At 44.0% G+C, this 25,766-nt stretch overlaps 1 protein-coding gene across 1 annotated transcript; it reads left to right on the top strand.

Moving 5' to 3' along the window:
• Window positions 1-265: 265 nt before the first annotated feature.
• asap2b (ArfGAP with SH3 domain, ankyrin repeat and PH domain 2b) lies at window positions 266-25,129 on the top strand. The gene is made up of 28 exons (XM_004561135.4): window positions 266-689; window positions 7,068-7,140; window positions 8,357-8,511; window positions 8,634-8,708; window positions 9,498-9,547; window positions 9,871-10,000; window positions 10,628-10,713; window positions 10,851-10,926; window positions 11,038-11,124; window positions 11,462-11,565; window positions 11,806-11,875; window positions 13,643-13,733; window positions 13,825-13,873; window positions 13,949-14,115; window positions 15,024-15,157; window positions 15,581-15,675; window positions 15,749-15,938; window positions 16,184-16,269; window positions 16,341-16,456; window positions 17,101-17,168; window positions 17,262-17,369; window positions 17,457-17,691; window positions 17,788-17,883; window positions 19,885-20,152; window positions 20,227-20,288; window positions 23,924-23,988; window positions 24,105-24,224; window positions 24,388-25,129. The coding sequence occupies exons 1-28, from the start codon at window positions 564-566 to the stop codon at window positions 24,460-24,462; spliced, it is 3,057 nt and encodes a 1,018-aa protein (XP_004561192.2). The 5' UTR covers window positions 266-563; the 3' UTR covers window positions 24,463-25,129.
• The last annotated feature ends 637 nt before the right edge of the window (window positions 25,130-25,766 follow it).

Below are 25,766 nucleotides of genomic sequence, written 5' to 3'. Positions count from 1 at the left end.
GGGTGTTCCTTTAACCGTGTCTCATTAACACCGTTTGTAAAAATTTAGAGGACTTCACACTTTAAACATCATATTGTTCCAGTCCCACCCTGATAGGACTGTGAAAATACTGTGTGAGTGTGTGTCTCTCTGTGTGTAGGTGTTTTGTCTGTGTGTGTGTGTGTGTGGGGGGGGGGGGGTATGTACCTGTGTGTAAGTGTGCGTGTTTGTGGTTTGCGGAAACAGCAGCAGGGTGGGAGCGCCCTTCTCTGTCCCCGCCCCCTCAGTGTCCCCGCCCCTCTCCGTGCGCTTCCTGCTCAGGTGAAGCAGCTGAGGGTGTTGGAATGTGTCGGTGCTGTCGGTGATTCGTGCTGCGGGACAAACATGGAGGTCGGACTTCTCCTCTTCCTCCTATGACTATGAGCAGCGACGCGTGCGGGAACAGCAGAGGATCTTGGCTGTGACGCTGCGGGCACTCTTGAGGCGTCCAGGTGTGGCTGCTCCACCTGCGGCTGCGCGATCACTGCTGCAGTTTTGACGGGATTTTTGCGCCCCCGGTCAGTTTGCGTCTGCCGGAGCTCACCATGCCGGAGCTGATCAGCGTCACGGAGTTCATCGACGAGACCAATGAAGACTACAAAGCTCCAACCACCTCCAACTTCACTACCCGGATGGGCCACTGCAGGAACGCGGTGGGAGCTCTTGAGGAGGTGAGGAAACAAGGACACACACACACACACGGTTGGAAGTCGGGGATTATAAGAGTTTAATAAGGTGGTAAAAAGGCTTCCACTGAGCCTCTCTGTAAATACCCGGAAAGTCCGGTTTGTTCCTTTTTTCATGAACGTGGTTTGTTTTCCCGTGTGTGGGATTGAAGATGGTTTTAGTCACAGCCTGTTTTCACTGTTTGTGGACCTACAGTGTGAATAAACGGTGATTTCTACTGCTTTTCAAACTTTCCAAGCAACAGAGCGTCAAACGAATCTGTTTTATTCGAAAGAGGAACTGAGAGAAACACTTCCTTCTGTAGACATTTTGTAAGATTTAACAGCTTCTTTTTATTTTCTTTTTGCAACACGATGATGAAGCATATTTCTAAAACTGAAGAGATGAGGAAGCAGAAGTTAAAGGTCAAAGGTTTCAGGTGGGAGAATAAGATGGGGCTGAAGGCTTTCCCCACAGGGATGCCCTGGGAAAAAACAGGGCCGCCCTGGGAAAAAACAGGGCCGTGGGCACAGACATGTGAAAGGCCCCAAACTGCCCTCAAGCTCAGGAGGAAGTCGTCACTGGCTGTTTTTAGTCGTATTTAGAGAAAATATCTTAAAGTAAATTAACGTGATGATTGTACTGTAAACTCAATGATAATATTCATGAAAGGTTAAGGTAGTATTAGCGAAGCCACTCTTCCACTATCACCAACTCGGCTCAACTCGATTCACCTAGACTGGATCGTTTCGGTTGTTTTCCATTACAGTGGAGCACCACCTCAGTGTGGGTGAGATTGTCATCAGTGAAGGACAGTGAGGAGATTGTGGACCTGGTGCTAAACTGAGGTTAAATGTCTGCAGCACATCGTTGGACCATGTCGTTGGGTTTTGTGCAGTGTTTCACCCATATTGGAAAATAAAAAACAGACCTTCAATAGAAGCATATTTATGAGCAGCACATGAATGAAAAGTCTGACAGCCCCCAATTTTAAACAGAATTAAAAACACAAGTAATGATGATGCTGGCGCAGTTTAACATGGAAGGGAATCTGTTTACACGCTGCAAAGAGGCAGAGCCATTACTGAGTTGGTGAGCTCAGGTTGAGTGGTAGAAAACGTGTTTCCAGCATCCACAGCAGCTGTTCCTATGATCAACATTTTTTTTCCTGTGACCACCATTAAAACCTTTACTGGGAAACAGCGAGCGGGAGTCCTTTGTCAAAGCAGCTAACACATTTTAACATGAAGAAAAGCAAATTCTGCAGCTGCTCCGCCCGCTCCTGTTTGTGTTACATGGAGAAAAATCTGCATAAGCCTCCAGAAGTTGTATTAAAATTTGCAGATGAACTGTTAACTTAGTCTGATACATGTTTAAATTATACAGCTAGCTGAAGGCTGACGTTCTATTTTACATGGAAGCGGTGTTACATGGTGTGTGTTATCTGGCTTCATGGATAGATAGAGTTGGGTGTCATTTGCATAGCAGTGAAAATGTATGCTATTCCTTCTGATAATACTGTCTAAGGGAAGCATGTATAATGTAAATAAAATTGGTCCTAGCACTGAACCCTGTGGAACTCCATGATTAACCTCAGCATGTGAAGAGGACTCTCCATTTACATGAACAAATTGGAGTCTATTAGATGGATATGATACAAACCACTGCAGTGCAGTACCTGTAATACCTACAGCATGTTCTAATCGCTCTGATAGGATATTATGGTCGACAGTATCGAACGCTGCACTAAGGTCTAGCAGGACAAGCACAGAGATGAGTCCACTGTCAGAGGACATAAGAAGATCATTTGTAACCTTCACTAAAGCTGTTTCTGTGCTGTGATGAGCTCTGAAACCTGACTGAAACTCTTCAAATAAGCCATTCCTCTGCAGATGATCTGTTAGCTGTTTGACAACTACTCTTTCAAGAATGTTTGATATGAAAGGAAGGTTAGCGATTCGCCTATAATTAGCTAAGACCGCTAGGTCTAGAGATGGCCTTTTTAGTAAAGGTTTAACTACTGCCAGCTTGAAGGCCTGTGGTACATAGCTGATTAATGGAGGTGATTGACAAACATTGATTATGTTTGCTTACTAAAGGAGTTAGAAACTCCTCTATATCAAACATCTTGGCCGAGCATAAGAAAACACACGCTTAGGTCGTATTAGGTGTGCTCATTTAATTGTTTCACAAATCTGGCCATGTCTTTGAAAGCTGACCTCAGGGCAGGAAAAGCTTAGGCGTTAGTGATCACACTTTGTGCATACTGGCCTGAGACTGTTAATGGGACAGAAAGCTGTTCAGTGAGGACGTTGTTGTTGTTGTTGTTGTTGTTGTTGTTTTAATACATATATGCTCTTTTGTGGTCATGTTTTAGTTTTTTTTCTCTCTTTGAGTCTTTGATATCACGTTATAGTTGCCAGCAAGTCTTTCAGGACAGGAGTCCATTGGTTATTCATGGCTTCCTGTCAATAATGAAGGCATTAAATATTTTTTTCACAGGTTTCCTTGTTGATGGATAAATAGAACAGTGTGTCAGAGAGGTTATTTATTAATTCTTAGCATAAAGAGTCAAATGCTCTGAAAAGAAGACACAACATGGATGTTTTTTAGGGAGGTGATCACGTGATTCAGGGATGGATTAAACAATCTCTTATTTCACTTTGTGTGTTTTTGTGGGGACTTTTGTTTGGGTTCCTCTTTTCTTTTTCTTTTTTTAATGGTTTCTAGTTTTTCAGATTCCTTCTGAGACTTTATTGGTTCTAAGGACAGTAAATATTTTTCCCCATCGTTGTAGAGGCCATCTGTTGTTGTTGAGGAGCTGTTGGATTACAGCTCAGAGCACAGAGTTGAACGCTGGTTCCTCTCAGCATAAAGTGAAGAAATCTATGTCCTTGCAGCGAATGCTTTAAAAGCACAACTGAAAACCTGACGTGAGGTCTGTTGAAATCGCAGGTCTGCTGATCATGTCCTCCTCCTCCTGTTGCATGCTGGGATGTTCCCACTCAGTAGACCCGAGGCGATGGTAGAGCCTCACTCCTCTGATCGAGTCTCGACATGATTCGCCTCACCTTGGTCCTCCTGCTGTCTCCGATCTTTGCTTTCCTCTCAGTTAAATCCCTCCATTCTCTCCTCTTTCCTTTGTCATCTTTCTTTGTCTCGTCCTCTTTCTCTCTCTCCTTTGGTCACTTTTAAAGCTCTTCTCTTCACGTTTGAAGCTCATCTCTGTTTCTGTTGTGTCTCAACTTGTCTGAAGTGATGTGAAAGGAATTAAAGTCTCCAATAAATCATCAGCTCCTCCCTCATCTTCAGACGGTAGAATAATTACAGTAAACACATGAAATCAGCATCAGTGTGCTGAATGGTAAAAACAGCAGATGAGTACTTTACACAGTCCCTGCTGGTCTGATCAGTGTTGTGCCCATTCAGGTTTCTTTATCTGCTTCATCTTCCACTCGTCACACTGATCTGCTCACCTGCGTTCACTAATGTAAAATTAGTGTTGTTGCACGTGTTAAAAGCAGCTGAGCAGAGCTGGTGTGCAGAGGCTGTGAAACTGAGGAAACCCTAAAAACAGGAAGCGTCTCGGCTGCTTCTACTGTCAGAAAACTGCTGTGAAATGTTCTGTTTTGATGATTGCCACTCTCCAAATCCACACTCTGGCTCGTGCCTCATCCTGTAGACCTGAGACCTCTGTTTGAATAAATATCACCACTACTGTGAGCTTTAGCAGCTCTACATTGTTGCCACTCGGTTACAGGAAAATTCATGATGATGATTACTTTTAGTCAATAACTGTAATCTCAATGATTTTACAGTCATTACATTAACAGTTTTACAGACTGTTTCTTTGAACTTCAGTGTAAAAACCGTGAGGGTGGTGGGGACATGCGACGTCCTGCAGACAGTTTTAGACACACGTTGGTGGACGTTTCTGACCTCACAAGACAAAGCAGCGCCCCTGCTCGCCTGCAGCCTCCAAGTCAGGATGTCTGCAGGTGGAGGTGGGGCGAAAAGAAGTCAGGGCACCAATAACCTCACCTGCCTTCAGACACCTGCATGCATGCTGAGAGTGATGAAGGCCAACTACCAGTCAGTTAGTTATGATTAGTCAATTGGGCATCTTCATCCATTAACATCCTCCTAGATGTTTGCCTGCAACCTCATAGTAGGTTCCAAAGTCCAAAGAGCTGCATGTTGGGATCACTGGTGATTCTAAACTGACCATGAGTGTGATGTAGATAAGGGGGGGGAAATGATGTACTTGATTTATAACACAGGGAAAAACCAGAGCTTTGTGCTAAAAATGAATTCAGTAGGTAACAGGGGTAATTACCATTAATTATCATTAAATATGAATCCTCTGACGTCAGCCTGAAACAGTCTGAAGGGGCTGCTGGTAAACTTTGATCAGACAGTTTGACTGACGTATCAGCAGAGGAAGTGATCCCCCTTTATCTTTGCTGACCAGGTCAATGATCTATGTGGTGTACAATCATGCACTAAGTTACTATATTTAACCTTTATGACCTCTTTACACCCTTGCAACACCCTTATTAGGGACATAATGAAAGCTCGTGGGTGGGCTGCTGTGACATGAGCCTGTTGGCGTTTGTACCAAGATTTCAACGCTGTCCTCAGAGACCTGCCCTGTGTGTTGTTTGTGTGTTTGCAGGCGTTTCATTGAGATTATTGCATCATTCATCCTGTAGGAACGGTGTTTTCTACGTTTAACCCGTCCTGTAGCTCTTTTTCAGTGAGTGCTTTGGTGAATTTGCAGGTAAACTCTCACAAACACAAGAAGACCATGAATATTTATCTAGAAGGCCCTGCCAGGACCTCAGTGCTGTGAGACCATCAATCATCCACCGTACTGAGTTGAGCTGTTTCTGAGTTCTTTGTATTTGTGCTCGATCTGTTGTTTGGTCTTTGGCTGAGCTGAATGAAGTCGCTGCTCTACACCTGAGCTCACCTGTCGCCTCGCTGTGTTTCTGTGCAGAGATTTGAAATCAGCTCCGGTGTTTGATGAGTGGCTCATCTTGAACCAGTTTTTGGTCAAAGAATAACCAAGTGCATGTTTTTCTCTCTGAGTCATGGACCTGTGACTCAGAGCTGTAGACGCTTAGGTGAACCCCACAGATGAGGTCGGCAGGAAAACACCTGAAGGTCATGTGACTGAACCTCTGTGGTCTCATCAGTCATGCAAACTATGGTAAAGGCTTAGATCGCATGGCCTCTTCAGTCTCCCTCCCACAGCCTCGGGTTAGACACAAGCAGACTTCATGTTCCTGACTAACATGAAGCTAATGCTGTAGCTCGTGTTACCACTCAAAGGTTTAATTTAGGCTGCGTTTTAGCCTCAGGCTAACGAGGAGAGTTTCAGGAACTAGAAGACGTTAGCTTTCAGATCAGCTCTCCTGCAGGCACGCCGGCTTTACAGAATATGAGCTCCCTTTGGGTACGTCAAACAGGTGAAAGAATTCCTTCTGAAGCCCTAACCAGATTCCTGTGAATACAGTGGGCGTGGCTATGTCAGGTTCTGTGTGTTCGCCAGAGCTGATCGTGCCAATCAATACAATACTGATGATTCCATGTGATGTCCTGCAGATCACAGAAGCAGCGCTCTTATTTTAGGGACTAATGCACCAAACTGTACCGCTCAGATGAGGAGGGACACAGGAAACAGGAACAGCACAGAGAATCTGATCATTTTCAGAACATAAGATTCAGTTCATTACAGATTTATTAATATACAACAATGCACATCTCAAGGTGCTTTGTAAGATAAAGACCCTAAAATAATAAATATAATACTACAATAATACCCCCTGTGAGGAAGCACTTGGTGACAGGGGGGAGGAAGAACTTTCTTTTAACAGAACCAGGCTTATGTTTGGGGGAGGCAAAAGTTGATGCAACAGTAAAACACAAAAAGAACTGACTAAACTTTATGAAATGCTGCCAGCATTCTAAAGCCTTGAGAAGGTCAGTAGCTGTGGCCGCTGGGCGCTGTCCCTCAGCAGGCGTCTTCGGATTATGTTGAACTGCAAGAATAAAAAGATCTGCTTCAAAGGTCTGAATGAAACAGTTTCTGTGAGTGAGAGGTGTCTGCTAAAAAAAAAAGCACCTTTAATAGCAGCACTGTTTTCATCAGTCTCTTATTAGATGTGTGATGTCTTGATAATAACTCTGCTTCGGGTAAAACATGCAGACTCTGCAGTCCGTCCACGCACGTCAGCTCAGGGTATGAAGGGTGACAGTCTGAGATGAACACCAGCAGTGGTGAACGGTTCATACTGACTATAAACACACTTTTTCTTTAACTTTGACGTGTAAGCATTAGAGGCATGGCTCCTAATCTGCGTGCTGTTTCTTCTCCTCAGGCTCTCGACTTGGACCGGTCCGTTCTCTACAAGATCAAGAAGTCGGTGAAGGCCATCAACTCGTCTGGTCTGGGTGAGAGATGCAGTTTCATGTCAGTCTGACCCAAAATAACAACGCTTGTCACCACAGTCTCACTTTGACTGTCACTTCCTGTTTGTGGTAGCACACTGCGCTCAGATACAAACTACCAAAATAAAAGCAGTTTTTTTATTCAGGTCAGTGCGGGTGGGGTGGGTTCGTCAGCAGCCGCGTGCTGCTGGTGGGTCTCTGCTCGGGCCGGTGGAGTCTCACCTCCAAACATTCCTGTCATGCTTCCCCGTGTCCCGGCATGCTGAGGGATACGCCCACATCCACACTACAGTGCAAACAGAGGAAAGGCCGAGTCCTTCACACACTCAGCAAACACATAAGATCCGAACATTATTCAGCACTTCTGCAAAAACTGACAGGAAACGCATCATTCAGCAGTTTCACAGACAGAAGGCACTGCATGACCAGAAGTATGTGGACAGCAGAGAGGTTCTGAAATATTTAGCTTCTCTCTGTGACCTGCAGGTTTATGTTGGAGGTAAATCTCCATGTATATACCAAAGATTCAGAGCGGCTCGGTGCCTCAGCTCGAGGGGAACAGGCCATTTTCTCTGCTAAAGAAATGCAGCGGGTACACACAGACATGTCCAACTGAAGCCCAATAAACACTTTTAAATCATCAGAATTATTTAAAGCTGAAAAATTATACGAAAAACTGTAAAAAATTAAGATTTTGTTTCTCTCCTTTTATTTTTCTACTTTTAATTTTTCGTATCAAAAGGGACTAAATTAAATTAACTAGAAATGTTTTTGGAAAAATCTTTTGTTGCAATATAAAATTCATTTAAATTAATTTAAATATAATTTCAATAAATTTACATTTATTTTAATACATTCACATTCATTATTTGTTTAAAATATTTAAAATAAATATTTATGTTTTAATTGTTTAGATTTGTTTATTTTAATTTGAGGTGTGTATTTTATTTCTGTTCATTTATATATCTCCAGTTTTTCTCAGTATTTAGTATCATATTTTTATTTATTCTCTTTGTCTCCTCTTATATTTATTGTTTTTAATTACTTTTTATTTTATTACTTTTTTATTCACACGTGTTTGTTGTCCTTGTTTTTTCCACATGGTGGAGTGGATGGTTTTTGTTTTCACACAGAGTTTAATCATTTTTGTTTTTGGAGTTAAATGAAAGATGATCCGAGCTGCAGTCCGCATTTATTTAAAGTGTTTTCTGTGTCGTAGCTCACGTGGAAAATGAGGAGCAGTACGTTCAGTCCATGCACAAGTTCGGGGAAAACTACCTGACCCGGGGTGACAGGGATGACGGCGATGTCGGCTCTGCCTTCATCAAGTTTGTCGTTTTCACCAGAGAGCTGACAGCCCTCTTCAAGAACCTGGTGAGGAACCAAAGTCAGCCTCAGAGAGTGAAACATCAGACATTTTATTGTGAAAAGTGTTAAATGTAGAAAGTGTGGTGTGTTTTGCGCATTTGTGCTGTGACACAACTTCCTGTTTGCAGCTGCAGAACATGAACAACATCATCACATTCCCTCTGGACAGTCTGCTGAAAGGAGACCTGAAAGGAGTGAAAGGGGTTGGTGTCACTTTCTTCTTCCTGCTGAAACAAACCCGCAGACACTCGCTCAGTTACACTTCACTTCCTGTTACTGTGGCTAAAAATGAATCATGTTTGGTTAGATGACATGTTGACTGTGTATTTACAATAATTACATCAGAACTGTAATCATTTTAAACACACAGCTTCAGATTTAACAAATAAAATCACGCTGGGGTCCCACATTAATGTCTAAATATCTTTGTACCACAGCAGCAAACCAGCCACTGTAAAATCCTCCGTTTCCTGTCATATGAAAAAACAAAAGCAGGAAATCGAAATAAAAGATAATTTTTTGTTTTTTCTGATTTATTCAATATTATTTTTCCTGCTTTATGCTCAGTTTGAATAATTAAAAAAAAAACTGCTTCTTGAATTATAAAATGTAGGCATGTTAGGTAAGGTGGCCCTGAGGTGCCAAATACAACATTTAATTTCTGCAAAACACTGAACAGTTTTTCTTGTAGTTGTGCGATGAGCATAACTTCCTGTTTGTAATGGTGGTGTCGTCCTGCAGGCTGTGGCTCGTGGCATAAAGACTAAATGGCTGAATTTAAAACACCTCTGTTGTGACACGGTCACCATTGTGTTTGTTTTTCTAATCTAACGCACATGCTATCATCTAGAAATATTTCCAGAGTGACTCAGAGGTTAGAGTCCTGTGTGTGTGTGTGTGTGTGTGTGTGTGTGTGTGTGTGTGTGTGTGTGTGTGTGTGTGTGTGCGCACGTTTATGAACTGTGACTGTGTGACGTCTGTTTTTCCTGCAGGATCTGAAGAAGCCGTTCGATAAGGCCTGGAAGGATTACGAGACCAAACTGTAAGAAGGGCTCATTATCAGCTGCTCTCACTGAAATGTTAAATCACGGAAACGAGAACACGTTAACCAGTCGACTCATTCAGCATTTAAATGAGAATGTTTGAATAAAGTTATCTTTATTGTTTCTGTCTCCACAGACTGATACATGCTCTTTTTTTCCTTTTTTCTCAAAAAAAGAAGAAAAGATAAAATATGATGATTGAAATCATGGCGTTTCTTGGCTTCTGTATTTTAGCATCTTTCTATTTTTTCTTCTCCTCAGTTTGTTGTTTTGATCACATTTTTTTGTGTTGAGATTTTAACATGACCTTTGACCTCTGCAGAGCGAAGATTGAGAAAGAGAAGAAAGAGAACGCCAAGATGCATGGCATGATTCGGACGGAGTTCAGCGGAGGAGAAATCGCAGAGGAGATGGAGAAGGAGAGACGAATGTTCCAGCTGCAGATGTGCGAGGTGAGGTCAGAGGTCACACAGGTGACCTGAATGCTAAAACAATCATCTCTATCCTCTGAGGTCAGACCGAGAGCAACGTTTGTTTTACTGCCTCGACCAGTCAGCGCAGATTTTATATGACGTGGAAGATTTGGTGGACAGAGGTCTGTGACGGATTCTTTTCAGAAGTTTTCCAGTTTGATGGTTTTCAGGGTTTGTAGCTTTTTTGGCTTCATCAGGCGCTGATCTTCAGCTCAGTCTGTGTTTCTCGTGGTTTTTTGTTGGTCATGAGTAGAGAAGGAGTGGAGGGTGAATTCTGTGGATATGCTGGTAAAGAGGTGACAGAAAAAAAGCCGTGAAAACGAGCTTCCTCTGAAGGCTGTCCAGGCTCGCTGTTAGAGACCCGATGAGGATCAGCTCAGAGTAAAGCCAGCCGAGATGGTACTGACCAGGATGCCTAAACAAGATGAGGTTTAAAGGCCAGGAGAAGACCCCGGGCAGACCCAGGAAATGCAGAGATGATCTCTCAGCGGTTTGGGAATGCCTCAGTGTCCTCCTAGAAGAGCTGGAGGAGGACAAGGAAGGACTGGTCATGCAGTAACGGTTATTTTCTTCAGTTTTTCTTGATTCTTTGGCTTTTCTCTGCAGTACCTGCTCAAAGTGAACGAGATCAAAGTGAAGAAAGGAGTAGACTTCCTCCAGAACCTCATCAAGTTTTACCATGCTCAGTGCAAGTATGTCCAAACGTGACCAACAGGTCCATGTATGAGTAAGGTGTTAAAGAAAAGATAATAAAGTGTGAATATTAAAACATTAATTTTGTTATTGATTCACTTTTTCCTTGGAGGTTCTCAGACGTTTTTTTCTTCAGTTTTTTCCAGGATGGACTGAAAGCTGTGGAGACTCTGAAACCGGCCGTAGAGAAACTGTCCACAGACCTGACAGCGGTGAGGACGCTTGTGTTCCCTGCAGGAGCATTAAAGCTCACAGCTCACTTACCGATCGCTCTGTGCGAACACAACAATGGGCTTAAAGTTAGAGTTTCTCTTCCTCTGCAGATCAAACAGACTCAGGACGGCGAGAGGAAGCAGCTGGCTCAGCTCCGAGACACCCTGAAGGCGGCACTGCAGTCCGATCAGAAAGAGGTAAAAAACATCAAACATGGTGTAACATCCATTTGACTGATGGCACAGACCGAAAACATGAACACAGTTAAAATGCAGGATAAACACGAGGGTAAAGAGTCGCTAACATGCGCACAGCAGTTAGAACAAACATGGTCTGAATAGATGTCATGAGTCTGATGGTGAGCATAACCAGGTGAGCTCTGACAGGCTCACCTGTTACTGGAAAGGAAGTTGATTAACAAAGCTGTCCATCAAACAGAGGCTGCTCTGAGCTCTGAACTCTGTGTAGGGTCATAGTTCTCACGTCTTTCTGTCATAAGAGCTGCTTCACATAAAGTGTCTGATTTATTGACAGGACGCCCAGGCCAAACAGAACGCAGGTTACAGCCTCCATCAGTTGCAGGGTGACAAAGCCCACGGCAACGAGCGCTCTGGTTTCCTCTACAAGAAAAGTGAAGGGTGAGCGAACTCAGTGTCCCAGAATGCCATATGAATGTGACTGACATGCACATGCAGTTCCTGTGACGTCCAGCAGAGGCAGCATTTAGTCAGTCTACACAGACTCAATGTTAAATGTAACATATTTACAGATTTAACATGTTTTCCTCCTTCTGCACACGTGTGTTAGTGGTAGCTGCCTCAGTCACGACTCCACTCTATGACCTTTCACACTAAAAGCTTTGTCTCTCTCCTCGTCAGACTGAGGAAGGTGTGGCAGAAGAGAAAGTGCTCGGTGAAGAACGGCTTCCTGACCATCTGTCACGGGACGGTAAGGTCCTCTTCTCCCATTGGTCCATGACAAGCCCCCGCCCTCCAGCCTGCACTACATGTCCAATCAGAAATCTCCTCATGAGTTTATCGTCTACATCAGGGGTAGACAACTCCAGGCCTCGATTGCCGGTGTCCTGCAGGTTTTAGATGTGTCCCTGTTCCAACACAGCTGATTCAAATTGCTAAATGACCTCCTCAACATCCCGTGAAGTTCTCCAGAGGGCTGGTAATGAACTAGTCATTTGATTCAGGTGTGTTGACCCAGGGTGATATCTAAAACCTGCAGGAACCGGCACTCGAGGCCTGGAGTTGCCTACTCCTGGTCTACATTAAGTGGGGTTAAATAGTACATTATCTATTTATTTATTTTTTTAGTTTCTTTTCTGCCTTCTGTTTTTTATTTTGAAGTTTGAGCAGTCAAATGGCCAATCAGGACTGAGCTAGCAGAACACAAAGAGCAGAAGGAAAATGATTAAAAGAAAAGGGTGGGAAAAGGATTTGATTTGAAATCTGAGGGCTGCTGGAGAGAAAGTTTCTAATTCTTCTTAACTGTTTCTCTTTAACTTTCAGCCTTTTGTTTCTCCTTGAGCTTGCTGAAAAGCAAATTCAAAGAAAAACAAACCTCATATCTACAGATTCACAGTAACACATATCTTCAGTTCTATTTAAGGTAAATTTCAAGATTAGACTCATGTTTCTGAGAACCGGGTTTCCAAGGTAACCTACACCTTCTTGATAGCTGTCGGTACATCCTTGGGTACATCCCTCCTTCAGAGTAATGTTCCTTCATGAAAGCATTCCTTCAGAGACACGTTTCTTCAGCGTAACATGTCCAGGATTACGCCAACCCTTCACAGCTGGTAGAAACCTTCCACATTTACCACTCAGACTCAAATGAAGACAGGTACTGCAGACAGAGTCCTCGCAGTGCTCCATCTGAGGTCAGCTCACCGAGTTCATCCGTCTTATGGTCCAATGTGCACTTATTCCCACTCCCATTCCCACTCCTTTCTGAGGATAGGTGAAGCGATATTGGAGGGTATTTCTAGTTTAGTATTTCTTTTTTCTTTTCTTTTCCTAAATTGCATTTTGTTTACATGATCAAAATGAATTGAACACAAAGATACAAACGTTGCGCATGATGATCAGCTCCAGCTCTGAAACCTGACTCTTGCCTTGCTTTGGGGAGTAGAACCGTCAGCTGCAGAAGATCCTCTGATATCAAAAATGTGAAGGAAAAACATCATAAAACTTTAGTCTACCAGACTTAAAACGGGTCCATGGGCCCATAGTGGGTATGTATGGGTGAACTGTGGGGCCCGCATGGTACGCCCATTTAGGGAGGCAGGAGACAGTGGTGGAGGCAAGAGGAGGAAAGGAAAACCCTGTGGTTCATCAATAGTTTCCTTATGAATGAGACGTTTTGTGGCATGAAAAGCCAGAGGATCAAAAGTCATCAGGCTTCAGAAAACAGTAGAAAATGAGATTACAGAAAGTCACTGAGGTTAATCATCTCAGAACTTTAAATGATATGTGCAGATGTTTTGCAAGATGAGGGAAGGTTTTGAGTTGTGCAGCTTAAAGTCCTTACAGGTTCTTGCTGTGGGCTGAACCTAACTGGGATCCAACTATTGTCCATGTTATGGTATATAGCAGTACAGACTCTGTGACAGTTTCAGGATCTTTTCTCTGTAACGCTGAATGTTTGATATCCGAGTGAGGTTCAGTCAGAGCTGAGCTCTCACCTCCTCTCGTTGTCTTGCAGCCAAACAAACCTCCAGCCAAGGTCAACCTGCTCACCTGCCAGGTGAAGAGGAACCCCGATGAGGAGAAGAAAAGCTTCGACCTGTTCTCCCGTATGCTGCAGACTTCCTGCTCACATGTTCCTCTGTATATATGTGTGTAAAGTCTAAACTCTGTCTCGTGCCCCCCCGCCCCCCTCCACAGATGACCGGACCTACCACTTCCAGGCCGAGGACGAGGCCGAGTGTCAGATGTAAGTACGAGCAGGCATGGCCTGAGCTGCCGGGCTTCGCGCTACTGCGAGCGCTTATGGTTTGGTGTTTTTTAGCTGGGTGTCGGTGCTGCAGAACAGCAAGGAGGAGGCGCTGAACAAGGCGTTCAAAGGAGACCAGGACGAGGGTGAGAACAACATCGTCCAGGAGCTGACCAAGTCCATTGTGGGAGAGGTGAAGAAGAGGACTGGAAACAACAGCTGCTGCGACTGTGGAGCTGCAGGTCAGAATTATTCAGAAGTCTCTCTCAAACAAACACCACTCATGAAAGGAAACAAAATTCAAAGATTAAACACGGAAGTCCAGTCACTCACGGTCAGGTCAAAAAAGTAGTGACGCTTGAATGAGTCTTTCACCTTTCCATCTGGTTTGAGGGTCTGGACTTGGATGCGTTTCTTTCAGAGGATGCTGATTAGACTCACGGTGGTGGCCTTGACAGTCTTGTTTTAATTTTAAGGCTTCCTGCACATACGCAAAAACCAGTGACAGCTTAGTTCTGCCGGCGTTCTAACCCCACTGACCTCTGCAGGACTGCTTGTGGAAAGCTCTGGGCCTTCAGGCAGTTTTTTTCCTTTGCGGTTGTTTTGTGTGGGGTTTTTTTGTTTTTGGCATTGAAGTTGTTTTATGCAACTTTTTTAGTTGGTCTGTTGCTTTAAACCTAGCTGATATTCTTGTAGATGATGGTTTTACTGAACTGCACTGTGAACACTTGATGTGGAACTTCATAGCACTTCTATTTCCTGTCATGGTTTACAGAAGTGAGAACACGTTAGTGTCATGAGAGAGGGCGCATCAACAGTCTCTCTAATAACACCACAAAACACGTTTTCATCTGTTCATCTCAGCACGTCCAAAGATTAGATTAATAACATACAGTTTTTTTTATCAATTATATATTCAACATTCACTATATTGCCAAAAGTATTCACTCAGCTTCCTCACGTGGACCTGTAGTCCAAACACATTTCTGCTCAGAGCTGCAGAAACTTCCCAGAATTCTTTTCCAGGTTTGTCTGTCAGCAGATTGTTAATTCATCTCATTCACTTTGTTGTTTCTTTAGTCTTGAAATTACATTTTGAGGATGTGAAGGCACCGCTTGTTGTTTCTGTGCCCCCACCCACCCTCTACAGATCCCTCCTGGCTGTCCACGAACCTCGGGGTGCTGATCTGTATTGAGTGCTCAGGGATCCACAGAGAAATGGGGGTCCACTACTCCAGGATCCAGAGTCTGGACCTGGACGTCCTGGGAACCTCTGAGCTGCTGGTGAGTCCACTTCACTGTCCCGACAGAAGGTCAGAGCATTCTGTTTGTCAGTTTGCGGTGACTCATTTCATCATGACTTTAATCTGTTAAATAAAATTAAAATATTTGCAGGAAAAAGCCAAAAAAGCAAAGCAAAAAACCCTCAGATTTTTACCATCCTGCAAGACTGTCTCCTGATTCGTTTAAAACTGTTTCTTTGAAATCTCTTAACCTCATTATATTCACCTGTGTGAAGACGTGAATGGAAGGGACATTCTGAATGTTTGCAAACCTTTTCTGGAATAATCAGGGAACCAGAACCCTTGCCGAGCATGTCAGTCGTCTTCAGCTGTGAAGAATCAGGAAGTGTGATCACGTGTCTAATCTTAGGAGCTACAGCCAGAACCGAACCAGAGTTGATGTTGGGCTTTTGTTGCCTTTTAGTTGGCGAATAATGTGGGAAACGCCAGCTTCAATGAGATCATGGAGGCAGATCTGTCAGCGCAGGAAGTGACCAAACCAACTCCAACCAGCGACATGTAGGTGACGGCATCAGGAGGTGAGTCTGAGCTGTAGTAGGATGTCGTAGTGACTCGTCCGTCTGGTTTGCAGGCAGATGAGGAAGGACTACATCACAGCGAAGTACACCGAGAAACGCTTCGCCCGGCGGAAGTGCACCGACGCCGCGTCCAGGCTGCGGGCTCTCTACGAGGCCATCAGGAACCGAGACATTCTGTCGCTTATCCAAGTCTACGCTGAGGGGGTGGACCTGATGGATGCCATCCCACAGCCCAACGAACATGTATGACCTCCTCATCTCTAACACGAGTTTGACGGACTGACTCATGCGTCTCTCTGTTGTGTCTTTGTGCTCATTTTGTGTCTGTTTTTACTAAGCTTTTACTCTTAAGCTCTGCTTTGTGTGTCCATTCAGTAACACGTAGACACAGCTCTGTGCAGGTGTCCGTTGTTGCTCTGCAGACTGACTGTGTGTGTGTGTGTGTGTGTGTGTGTGTGTGTGTGTGTGTGTGTGTGTGTGTGTGTCAGGAACCCGGGGAGACGGTGCTCCACCTGGCGGTCCGAATGGGCGACAGAAACTCGCTCCACATTGTCGACTTCCTCGGACAAAACAGGTGTGACTGTTCAATTAAATACCTGTTCTCCAGGTGTGTGTATGTGTGTAGTGACCGGGTCTGTGTTTCAGCGGTAACCTGGACAAGCAGACGACCAGAGGAAACACGGCGCTGCATTACTGCTGCCTAACCAACAACAGCGAGTGCCTGAAACTGCTGCTGAGGGGGAAAGCTTCAGTGTCCATCAGTAAGAACACACACACTTGCACATATATCAGAGCGTGCTGAATGCTGACGATGAGTGACAAGTGCTCATATCATTCATATGAGCATTACACACTCAAATGTTGCTTTTTATGATCTTTTACCATACGACTGGTCTGAAATCTGTCCAAACTTGAGGTTTTAAGATGTATTTATGCAGTGTGTGATTGTTCTAAACTTTATGACATCGTTGTAAAGTCGTTGGATGTCATTTTAGAAAAAAAAAAGAAAAAGTGTGTGGTACAGCTCTTTTCATGCCCTTTAATATGATATATCACTCGATAAGGTTTCTTGAAATGTTTTATAAGAGGAACTTTGACATGGGCGCTAATGATGAAGGTCAAGTTCAAATAACCAGCCAACCTGGCTCTAGTTTATTGTTGTGAGGTTTGAAGAAATAAAAGCAAGTTTCACAGCTGGTGTGACCCTCATCTGGGGCCGTTATTGTTTCTACCATCACATAAAATTTAAATGATGTCTTGAGAACAAACAGAGCTGAGTACTTTTCAGGGGGAGAAAAACCTGCAGTAACACAAGAAAAGTGCAGATCTAATCATCTTTCCCTTTTGGAAACAATGTGCTGACATAATTCACCAAAAGTCTGAATGACTGAATTTGTGTCCACAGCTAACGATGCAGGAGAAACACCGCTGGACATTGCCAAACGTATGCGACACAAAGAGTGCGAAGAACTGGTGAGAATCCAAACACTTCCAGGCTGTTCAAAGTAAAGCAGTTCCTGTGCTGTCGAGTGTCTGTACCAATAAAGTTTGATTGATGTGTTCCAGCTGACTCAGGCTCAGACCGGAAAGTTTAACGTCCATGTTCACGTCGAGTATGAGTGGCGTCTGCAAAACGAAGACCTGGATGAGAGCGATGACGAGATGGAGGACAAGGTAGACTGCTTTTCTGACGTCCTGCATTAAACTTTCTGTTGGCTTTAAGTGACCGTGTACTTCCTGTGTTTTCTGTGGGTCCTGCAGCCCATCCCACAGCGGCGGGAGGAGCGCCCGGTCAGCTGCTTTGTGCCTGGAAGTGGACCCGTGCAGCCCAACCTGGCGGCGCTGGCGTGGGATGTTGCCTCCCTGGCATTAGACAAGCAGCGGCCTGCGATCCCCAGCACCATTATTAGCAACGAGACTTACGGCACCATGCTGAATGTGAACCTGCCGCCCCCCGGCCCAACGCCCCCGCTTCCTCCCCGAGGACCCAGCAGAGGTCAGAGGGCGCCTGGGCTGAGATCAGCTCTGCTGTTCAGACCCTGTGAAGCTGTGAGGAAATAAAACTGATCTGATTCTGTCTTGTCACCATCAGGTACCAATAAAGGCACCTCCGTGGAATCAGTAGGCAGACAGCGGTCGTCCTCCGACCCCCCCAACCCTCAAACGCCGGAGAGGAACTCCAAGTACGGTGGGTGGACTTCCTGTCAGATCCACAGCGGAGGGTCTCGTTTGTGATGTTTTTCTTTGCGTCCGTCAGCTTTATTTGGCTTTGTTGCTTTATTTTCACGAAAAGAGCAGACAGTTTTGTCCTCTTTCTGAGGTATGAACCGGCTGTATGAGGCTTTCAATTCAATTCAAGTTCAGTTCAATTTAATCCAGTTCAGTTCAATTCAATGAATTTAAATTCAGTTCAATTCAATTTTAATTATACATGGCCAAATCAAAACAACAGTCGCCCCAAGGCGCTTAATATTGTAGGGTAGAAACCTAGATACATACGGAGAATACCCAACAATCATATGACCCCCTATGAGCAAGCACTTCGAGACAGTGGAAAGGAAAAAAAATCTCTTTTAACAGGAAGTAAGCTCTGGCAGAACCAGGCTCAGGGACAGGCGGCCATCTGCTGCGACCGGTTAGGGTGAGAGAAGGAAGACAAGATAAAAGACATGCTGTGAAAGAGAGCCAGAGATTGATAACAATTATGATTCATATGATTCATTCATGATTTATTCATGATGCAGAGAGGTCTATTAACACATAGTGAAGGAAGAAGAAGAAACACTCAGTGCATCATGGGAATCCCCCAGCAGCCTACACCTATTGCAGCATAACTAATGCTGGGCATACACTGTGCGACTTTTGGCCCATTTTGAGGCAATTTTTTTTTTTCAGTCGTGTGACCATTTTGGTGATCGGCCCGAGTTTCACCTTCATCGTGTGTCATGCGTCGTGTAGTATTGTGACAAAGTGGCTAGGACTGAATTCATTTACCATTTGTCACATGCATAAATTGTTATTTTGTGTTCTGTTATCTTATAGAACACAAAATAAGCACATGTAATCTTGGCTCTACATACTATCCCGGGTCTGTTTGTATTAGCATTGGTTATATTCATTTCATCTGTGCAAATGTTCTTAAAGCTAAGAACAATCTTTCATTTGTTTATATAGTTTGGTTATACTTACCATTGTGTGTTCCTTTGAGCAGGTCCTATGTGTAAAACAGGTATGTGGGAAGGGCTGCCCCAGTACTTCCTGATTTTATAGGTTATGATGTCATTGATCATGTCAATTGGGTGTAACCAAATGTTTCTTTTGTGTAAAATTGTTTATTTCATTTAAAATAACCTCATGAGTCAGATTAAGTGAAGAGATTGACTTTTCAAACTGTTTAATTGGGTGAATGAGTTTGTTAAGTGGAAAAATTATTTTTTTCCTGTTTCTGATGGTGGTTGTATGTCTGTGTGAATGAAAGACAGAGAGGGAGAGCGAGAGACAGATTTTGTTTTATAACCTTCATGTTAGGGATGCACAGTGTGAGCACTGAGGTCGCATCAGAGCATCAGGCCGCATAGTGTGAGACCCTGCATGGTGACCTACAAACTTCTAACCCCTGCAAGTCAATTGTACAGTTTGAGCAGAAGCTGATTAACGTGACTAAAAAAATCGCACAGTGTATGCCCAGCTTAAGGGAGGATTCAGGGCCACCTGATCCAGCCCTAACTATATGCTTTAGCAAAAAGGAATGTTTGAAGCCTAATCTTAAAAGTAGAGATAGTGTCTGTCTCCTGAATCCAAACTGGAAGCTGGTTCCACAGAAGAGGGGCCTGAAAATGGAAGAATCTGCATCCCATTCTACTTTTAAATACTCTAGGAACAAGAAGTAAGCCTGCACTGCACGAGCAAAGTGCTCTAATGGGGTGATATGGTGCTACAAGGTCATTAAGATAAGATGGGATCTGATTATTTAAGACCTTGTATATGAGCTGGATTTTGAATTCTGTTCTGGATTTAACTGGGAGTCAGTGAAGTGAAGCCAATATAGGAGAAATATGCTCTCTCTTTCTGTTCCCTGTCAGTACTCTTGCTGCAGCATTTTGGATTGCTTTCAGGCTCTGACTGTGGAGGTGTGCCTGGAGCCACTGCTCAGGGCTTTCTTGACTCTTGTTCTGCCCTCTTCTCCCAGTGCTCTCACTGGTTCCTCCTCCTCCTCCTCCTCCTCCTCCTGGGCCCAGCAGGAGAACCGGCATGTTGGAGACCAAAGCCGCCACAGCCAAGACTGCCCCCCTCCCTCCTCTGCCTCCCCTGCCGACAGGACTACCTACAGCACCTCCAGTCCCGCCACCGCCCTGCATCCCACCTCCATCACCACCCCAGCATAAAGTTCCTCTCCTCCCACCCAGCCACCAACACAGAGGACCACCAGGATCCAAAGCCCCTGTCTCTCCTCCCGCGTACGTACTGGTCTGATTGAGCTGGGTCTGCTGGGAGGAAGCACACCAGTTTAATGTTGTTCTTATGATTACAGAGCAGCGAGGGTTCCTCCTCCTCCTCAGAGACCTGCAGGCACGATTCCGTTGGAAAAACAAGGTACACGCACACACACACATGAGCACACACACTAAAATATCCACAATCAGTAACATGAAAATATTTGAATTTCACTCAGGCTGCAGCACCGCCTTCTTGGATGTTAGTACAGTAACTCACAGCAGCATATTATTGGTCGTAAGATGTCATTAAAAATGCTCTAAAAGGCTCCAGCAGCACAAACATGGTGCAGACATCCAGTTCAGGTGAAGCTAGCAGACAGCTAGCAGCTACAGGCACCTGTGTCAAACTTTAAGCCTGAATATGATGTAAGCAGGTGTGTTATAAAAACATAACTGCTGTTAAAAGGCTGAAACTTTTGTGCTTTGACAAGGGACTGTTAATAGAGCTCTGTGGAACACCACGACCTGCAAGAACACACTCACATGATCTCTGATGTCACTCATTCAAGGAAAGCTGTGATTATGGTGTACAATACATCAGTGAAATACCCCCGTCATGGTTTAATGAGGTCAGGTGCTCATTAAACCTCAACACTGGATGTTTCTCTGTGTGAAACTTAAGGGTATCTTTGCAGTTTCGTGCCATGTCAGATATTCTGGTGCTTTACTGCAGTGGTTCCCACCCCTTGGGTCTGTGAGTGGTTTGGTACCAGGCCATGAGAGTTGAGGCTCGAGTGTGAAATTCGTGGTTTTCAGGGGTTTTATTGTTTTTTAGCGTTAACTCTGTTTCCCTGGGTCTTTTCCCATGTGATAACATAAGATAACATAACCTTTATTAGTCCCACACATGGGAAATTTGTTTTGTTACAGCAGAAAGTGGATAGTGCAAAGTTGCATAGAAAAACACTGGAATAGGATAAAAATAAGATACTGTACACAATAGAATAAAATAAAATACAAATGCAATATACATCTGACAGCAGTGTGGAGGAAAGACCTGCGAAATCGCTCTGTCCTACACTGTGGAGCTGCTCAGTGCTGTCAGAGTCTCCTGCATGGGGTGAGAGATGTTGTCCACCAGGGATGACAGCTTAGCCACCATTCTCCTGTCACTCACCACCTCCACTGGGTCCAGCGGGCATCCTAGAACAGAGCTGGCCCTCCGGATCAGCCTGTTCAGTCTCTTCCTGAACCAGCAGAGATGCTGCCACCCCAGCAGACCACACCGTAAAAGATGGCTGAGGCCACCACAGAGTCATAGAAGGTCTTCAGGAATAGGCCCTTCACTCCAAAAGACCTGAGTCTCCGCCGCAGGTACAGCCTGCTCTGCCCTTTTCTGTAGAGGGTGTCTGAATTATGAGTCCAGTCCAGTTTATTGTTCAGATGAACACCAAGGTACCTGTAGCTGTCCACAGTCTCAATGTCCATGCATCGAATGTTTAGTGGTTGCAGTGGAGGATGTTTGTGCCTGCTGAAGTCTACCACCAGCTCCTTGGTTTTACTAGTGTTCATCTGGAGGTAGTTCTGCTGGACCCAGTCCACAAAGTCGTGGGTCAGTTCTCTGTACTCCCTGTCGTCCCCATCACTGTGGCCAACTATTGCCAAGTCGTCAGAGAACTTCTGAAGGAAGCACTGGGTGGAGTTGTGGGAGAAGTTGTTTTGTTGAAGCTGGTTCTCCATCTTCTGCCTGTAGCTGAACTTCCCTTTCCTTATCAGTCCTCCAGCTCTCTCTGCAAGGCCCTCCTCTTCTGCTCGAGGACGGTTAATCCAAGGTTTGTTGTTGGAGAAACAGCGCACAGTCCTGCTGGGTGCAACGTTATCCACACAGAAGTTGATATAGTCCGTAATGCATGTCACAAGGCTGTCAATGTCCTCTCTGTGGTCGTCACAGATCACCTCCCACACAGTAGACTCAAAACAGTCCTTAAGAGCCTCCTCGCTCTCCTCTGACCATCTCTGCACTGTTCGGGCAGCTGGTAGCTTCCTGCACAATAAGGGCTCATACACAGGTTGTGATGAGATCTGCCCAGGGGAGGGAGAGGTGATGAACTGTATGCCTCTTCTGCATTGGTGTACAGTAAGTCCAGTGTTTTATTGTCTCTGGTTGGGCGTGTCACATACTGGGTGAAGGTGGACAGTGTGGAGTTCAGTGAGACATGATTAAAGTCCCCTGATATTAGGAGAAGTGATTGCGTTTGCAGTCTGCTGACTACAGAGTGGAGAGAGTCACTGGCTGCATCCGCGTTGGCCGAGGGGGGGGGGACATGCGCTGTTATCGTGATAACATGCGAGATTTCCCGGGGGAGCTAGTACGGACGCATGCTAACGGCTAGAGGAATTTCAATACACAGCAGTATATTCACAGTTTAAACCAGATATTTACATACACTTTATGGAAAACACAAGAACATTTTTTACTGTTAAACATCAATTTAGAGTAAACTTGTTTTGGATAAATAAATATTGAAAGATCTTTTGAATTAGTTAAATGTCGGAATAAGAGAGAGAGCTGTCTATTTATTATCACTTTCATCAAATGTAGGAGCACATATACACTAAGTTTATTGTTAATTAATAAGAAAACTGCAGACGATTCCATTCTGAGCTGAAGAAGCTTCTGATAGGTTCGTAGAGTCCATGTGAGTAAATTGGTGACACACCTGTGGATGCATATAAGGCAAAACACAGAGCCTGTTTCTTTGAAATGGGAAAATCAAGAGATGTCAACCAAAACACCAGGAACAGAACTGTGGAGCTCCATAAGTGTGGCTCAATTTTGAATACAATTTGGTGCCATTTACAATTAAGAAAACAGATAGTTTCTCTCTTTACTCTTAAAGTTAACAAATATGTTTCTTATATTTATCAATCTAAAAAAAATAAACATTTAGTCTGATTTGTTACAATTAAAAAAGTGTTTTTATCTGAAGAGTATGTAAATATCTGGTTTCCACTGTATGTTTGATGATGTTGATGTTTGCCGTGATTGTCAGCACAAAGAGGGAGAGAGAGGAACAGAGAGGGAGAGAGAGCAGGTGAGACACACATGTTAGTCAAATGGTTGTTTGCCAAAAGTATCACCGTATCATAGGTACTCATGTATCTCGTACCTAGTGTTTCTTTTTAGGTTTACTATTTTTCAAATTCTACATTTATTAAGTTATGCAGGCTTGTTTGCACAACAAGGCTAAATAATTATATAAACTTTTCTCAATCTAAATATTGTACTTTGGTAGAATTAAAAAATAAGTGTAGTGCAGGTCTATGATGATTTTTAGTGCTACTATCATCTAGTTCTGATTCTGGTTCTGTCTTGGTTAAGTCCTCAGTAGTCCTGATTTTGAACTGTTGTGTCCTGTTTTAATTCCGGATCAGTTCTGGGTCTGGTTGATTTGGGGTTTAGTCCTCGTGTCTTGATGCAGCCCTGATTTTGTTCTGCCTTGCTGCTTAATTAAAAAACTAGTTTAAGGTGTCCTGCATATGTGATATATATTTTTCCCTATATGAAGTCATTCCTTTTTTTAACAAAACTCAAAACAGAGCCTATTAATCTTTCAGTCATTTCTACCCCCCCCCCCCCCCCCCCCCCCCAATCCCACATGCATACTACCCTTTAGGCCTAAGCCCCGGGTGTATCAAATGTCTGCCTCCGCCTCTGGTTCAAACAAAGGTGAAGTTACAGAAGAGAAACTTTTTTCTGAAGTCTGTGGGGGCTTTATCTCTCTTTGGCAGGTCGTCCGATCGTGTCCCCTCATAATCCGTCTCCTCCACCCCGCAAACCCAGAACTACATTTTCTGTAAGTCCTCAAACACACCACCTCATTTATTTCTGCACACAGACACAGTCATCATCACAAGTCCAGCATGTAACACAGCTTTACTGCTAAATGTGTGCGTGCGTGTGTGTGTGTAGAAGCAGAGGCCTCAGAGGGTGAGGGCCATCTACAACTGTGCAGCGGACAGTCCAGACGAGCTGACGTTCAGCGAGGGAGAGCTGATCGTGGTGGACGGCGAGGAGGACAGCGAGTGGTGGGTGAGTGAGAAACGCCTCCAGCACAGGAAACGCATCATCAGCACAACTTCATTCACTTCACAACATTTATTACAGCATGTGTGTGCGTTTAGATGAAAACCCACCTGAAGAACAATCCTGACCCGTTGTCCAGGTTGTGATTTAACCACCGTCTGCGTTTCAGATCGGTCACATCGAAAGCGATCCGACCAGGCGGGGAGTGTTTCCTCGCACCTTTGTTCACTTCCTGTCGGAGTGATTCGTGCCTCCAACTGTGGTCAGACTGAGGGCACATCTGGATCCTCCTGTGGACCTGAGAGGAGAGTCCGACATCCAAAGAGATCTGATTGGGGTCTCGATCTTCACTCATGCTCTTCCTCAAAAGCTGTCGGCCTGAGTTTGAAATGTTCTAAAAGCTATGCAGCGGACACAAAAAGGGCAGACCAGACCAAAAGTATGTGAACAGTGTTCTTCAGTGATACGTTTACACACAGCAGAGCTACGTTAGTACAGCGCCTCCACAGACAGAGAACAGGAACTACAGCTGAACACAGTTACAGTAAAATCCTTCACTGCCTTAAAAAAACGCGACGAAACAACAGCTTTGTTTTTTTCTGCTTCCTGTTACAAAACCAGCTTCATTTATAGAAATAATCAGTTTACTATGAAAGGACTTCATCTTCACTCTGTCAGGATGACCGCACCGGCACAGCGTCCACATACTTTTGGCAGATGTGATGTACATTTCTGTGGTTCTGCTGCTGGGATCTAGCTGTGTTACATCAGGAACATTCAGCTTGTTTGTAAAAGCTTCAGGATGAAATGATTTTTATTATTTTAAGATCAAACATGTAATCTGAGCAGAAAATCTGAGTGTCCTTTAAATTTTAATGTATTTTCGACTTATTAAAATCATCATAAGTGTACCTGTGAGAGTCTGTCCTGTTTTTCTTTCCCAGCACTCACTTTTTCACTCTCATTTATTTCCCACAAGTTTTGTCAGTGGCACAGATTTGTTTAGACGCTTCACTGCTTCAGTTTTTATTTACATTATTATTTTACATGTTTCTGTGAGTCAGTGAAGAGCAGTCTGAAGCATTTCATAAGTTGGAAGACAAATAATTGGCAAAAAAATCAAATGTAAAGAAATGGTCAAACTCTGCGATCACTTAAAATATTTCAGTTTACTCTCATATGAGTGTTACCTAAAACAATGACATATGTTCAGTTTTATGTGAGCGGAGCCTTTTCATTTTCTACATACTTGGAAAATCATCAGTTTGGACTTTCAGACCAGCTGGAATTACAGATAATCAGGCAGACATACCTGTGTACTAACAGGACATCGCTAATTACACCGACCATCTTAACCACACCACACTGTGGTCAGAGCAGGAATTACAGCCATACGGAACAGAACAACTACTGATGATCTGTGAAGGATCTAGGGCTGAAACTCATCAGAAACATACACTCTAAAAACTATTGTTTAAGCTCAACAAAAAAATTAACGCAACAGTTTCCATTACTCTTTTTGAGTTATGATAACTTATGTTGAAATTA

This window comes from Maylandia zebra, linkage group LG15 (genome assembly GCF_041146795.1).
Source record: "Maylandia zebra isolate NMK-2024a linkage group LG15, Mzebra_GT3a, whole genome shotgun sequence".
NCBI lineage: Eukaryota > Metazoa > Chordata > Actinopteri > Cichliformes > Cichlidae > Maylandia > Maylandia zebra.
The sequence above is the reverse complement of the archived record's forward strand: the minus strand, read 5'-3'. Positions and strand labels throughout refer to the sequence as shown.

Bases quoted from the DNA above. Each gene is read 5' to 3' on its own strand.
- asap2b (XM_004561135.4), top strand. From the start codon at position 564: ATGCCGGAGCTGATCAGCGTCACGGAGTTCATCGACGAGACCAATGAA. The intron at 11,566-11,805 runs GTGAGCGAACTC...TCTCCTCGTCAG, and splicing joins CTCTACAAGAAAAGTGAAGG to ACTGAGGAAGGTGTGGCAGA. The intron at 20,153-20,226 runs GTACGTACTGGT...TTATGATTACAG, and splicing joins GCCCCTGTCTCTCCTCCCGC to AGCAGCGAGGGTTCCTCCTC.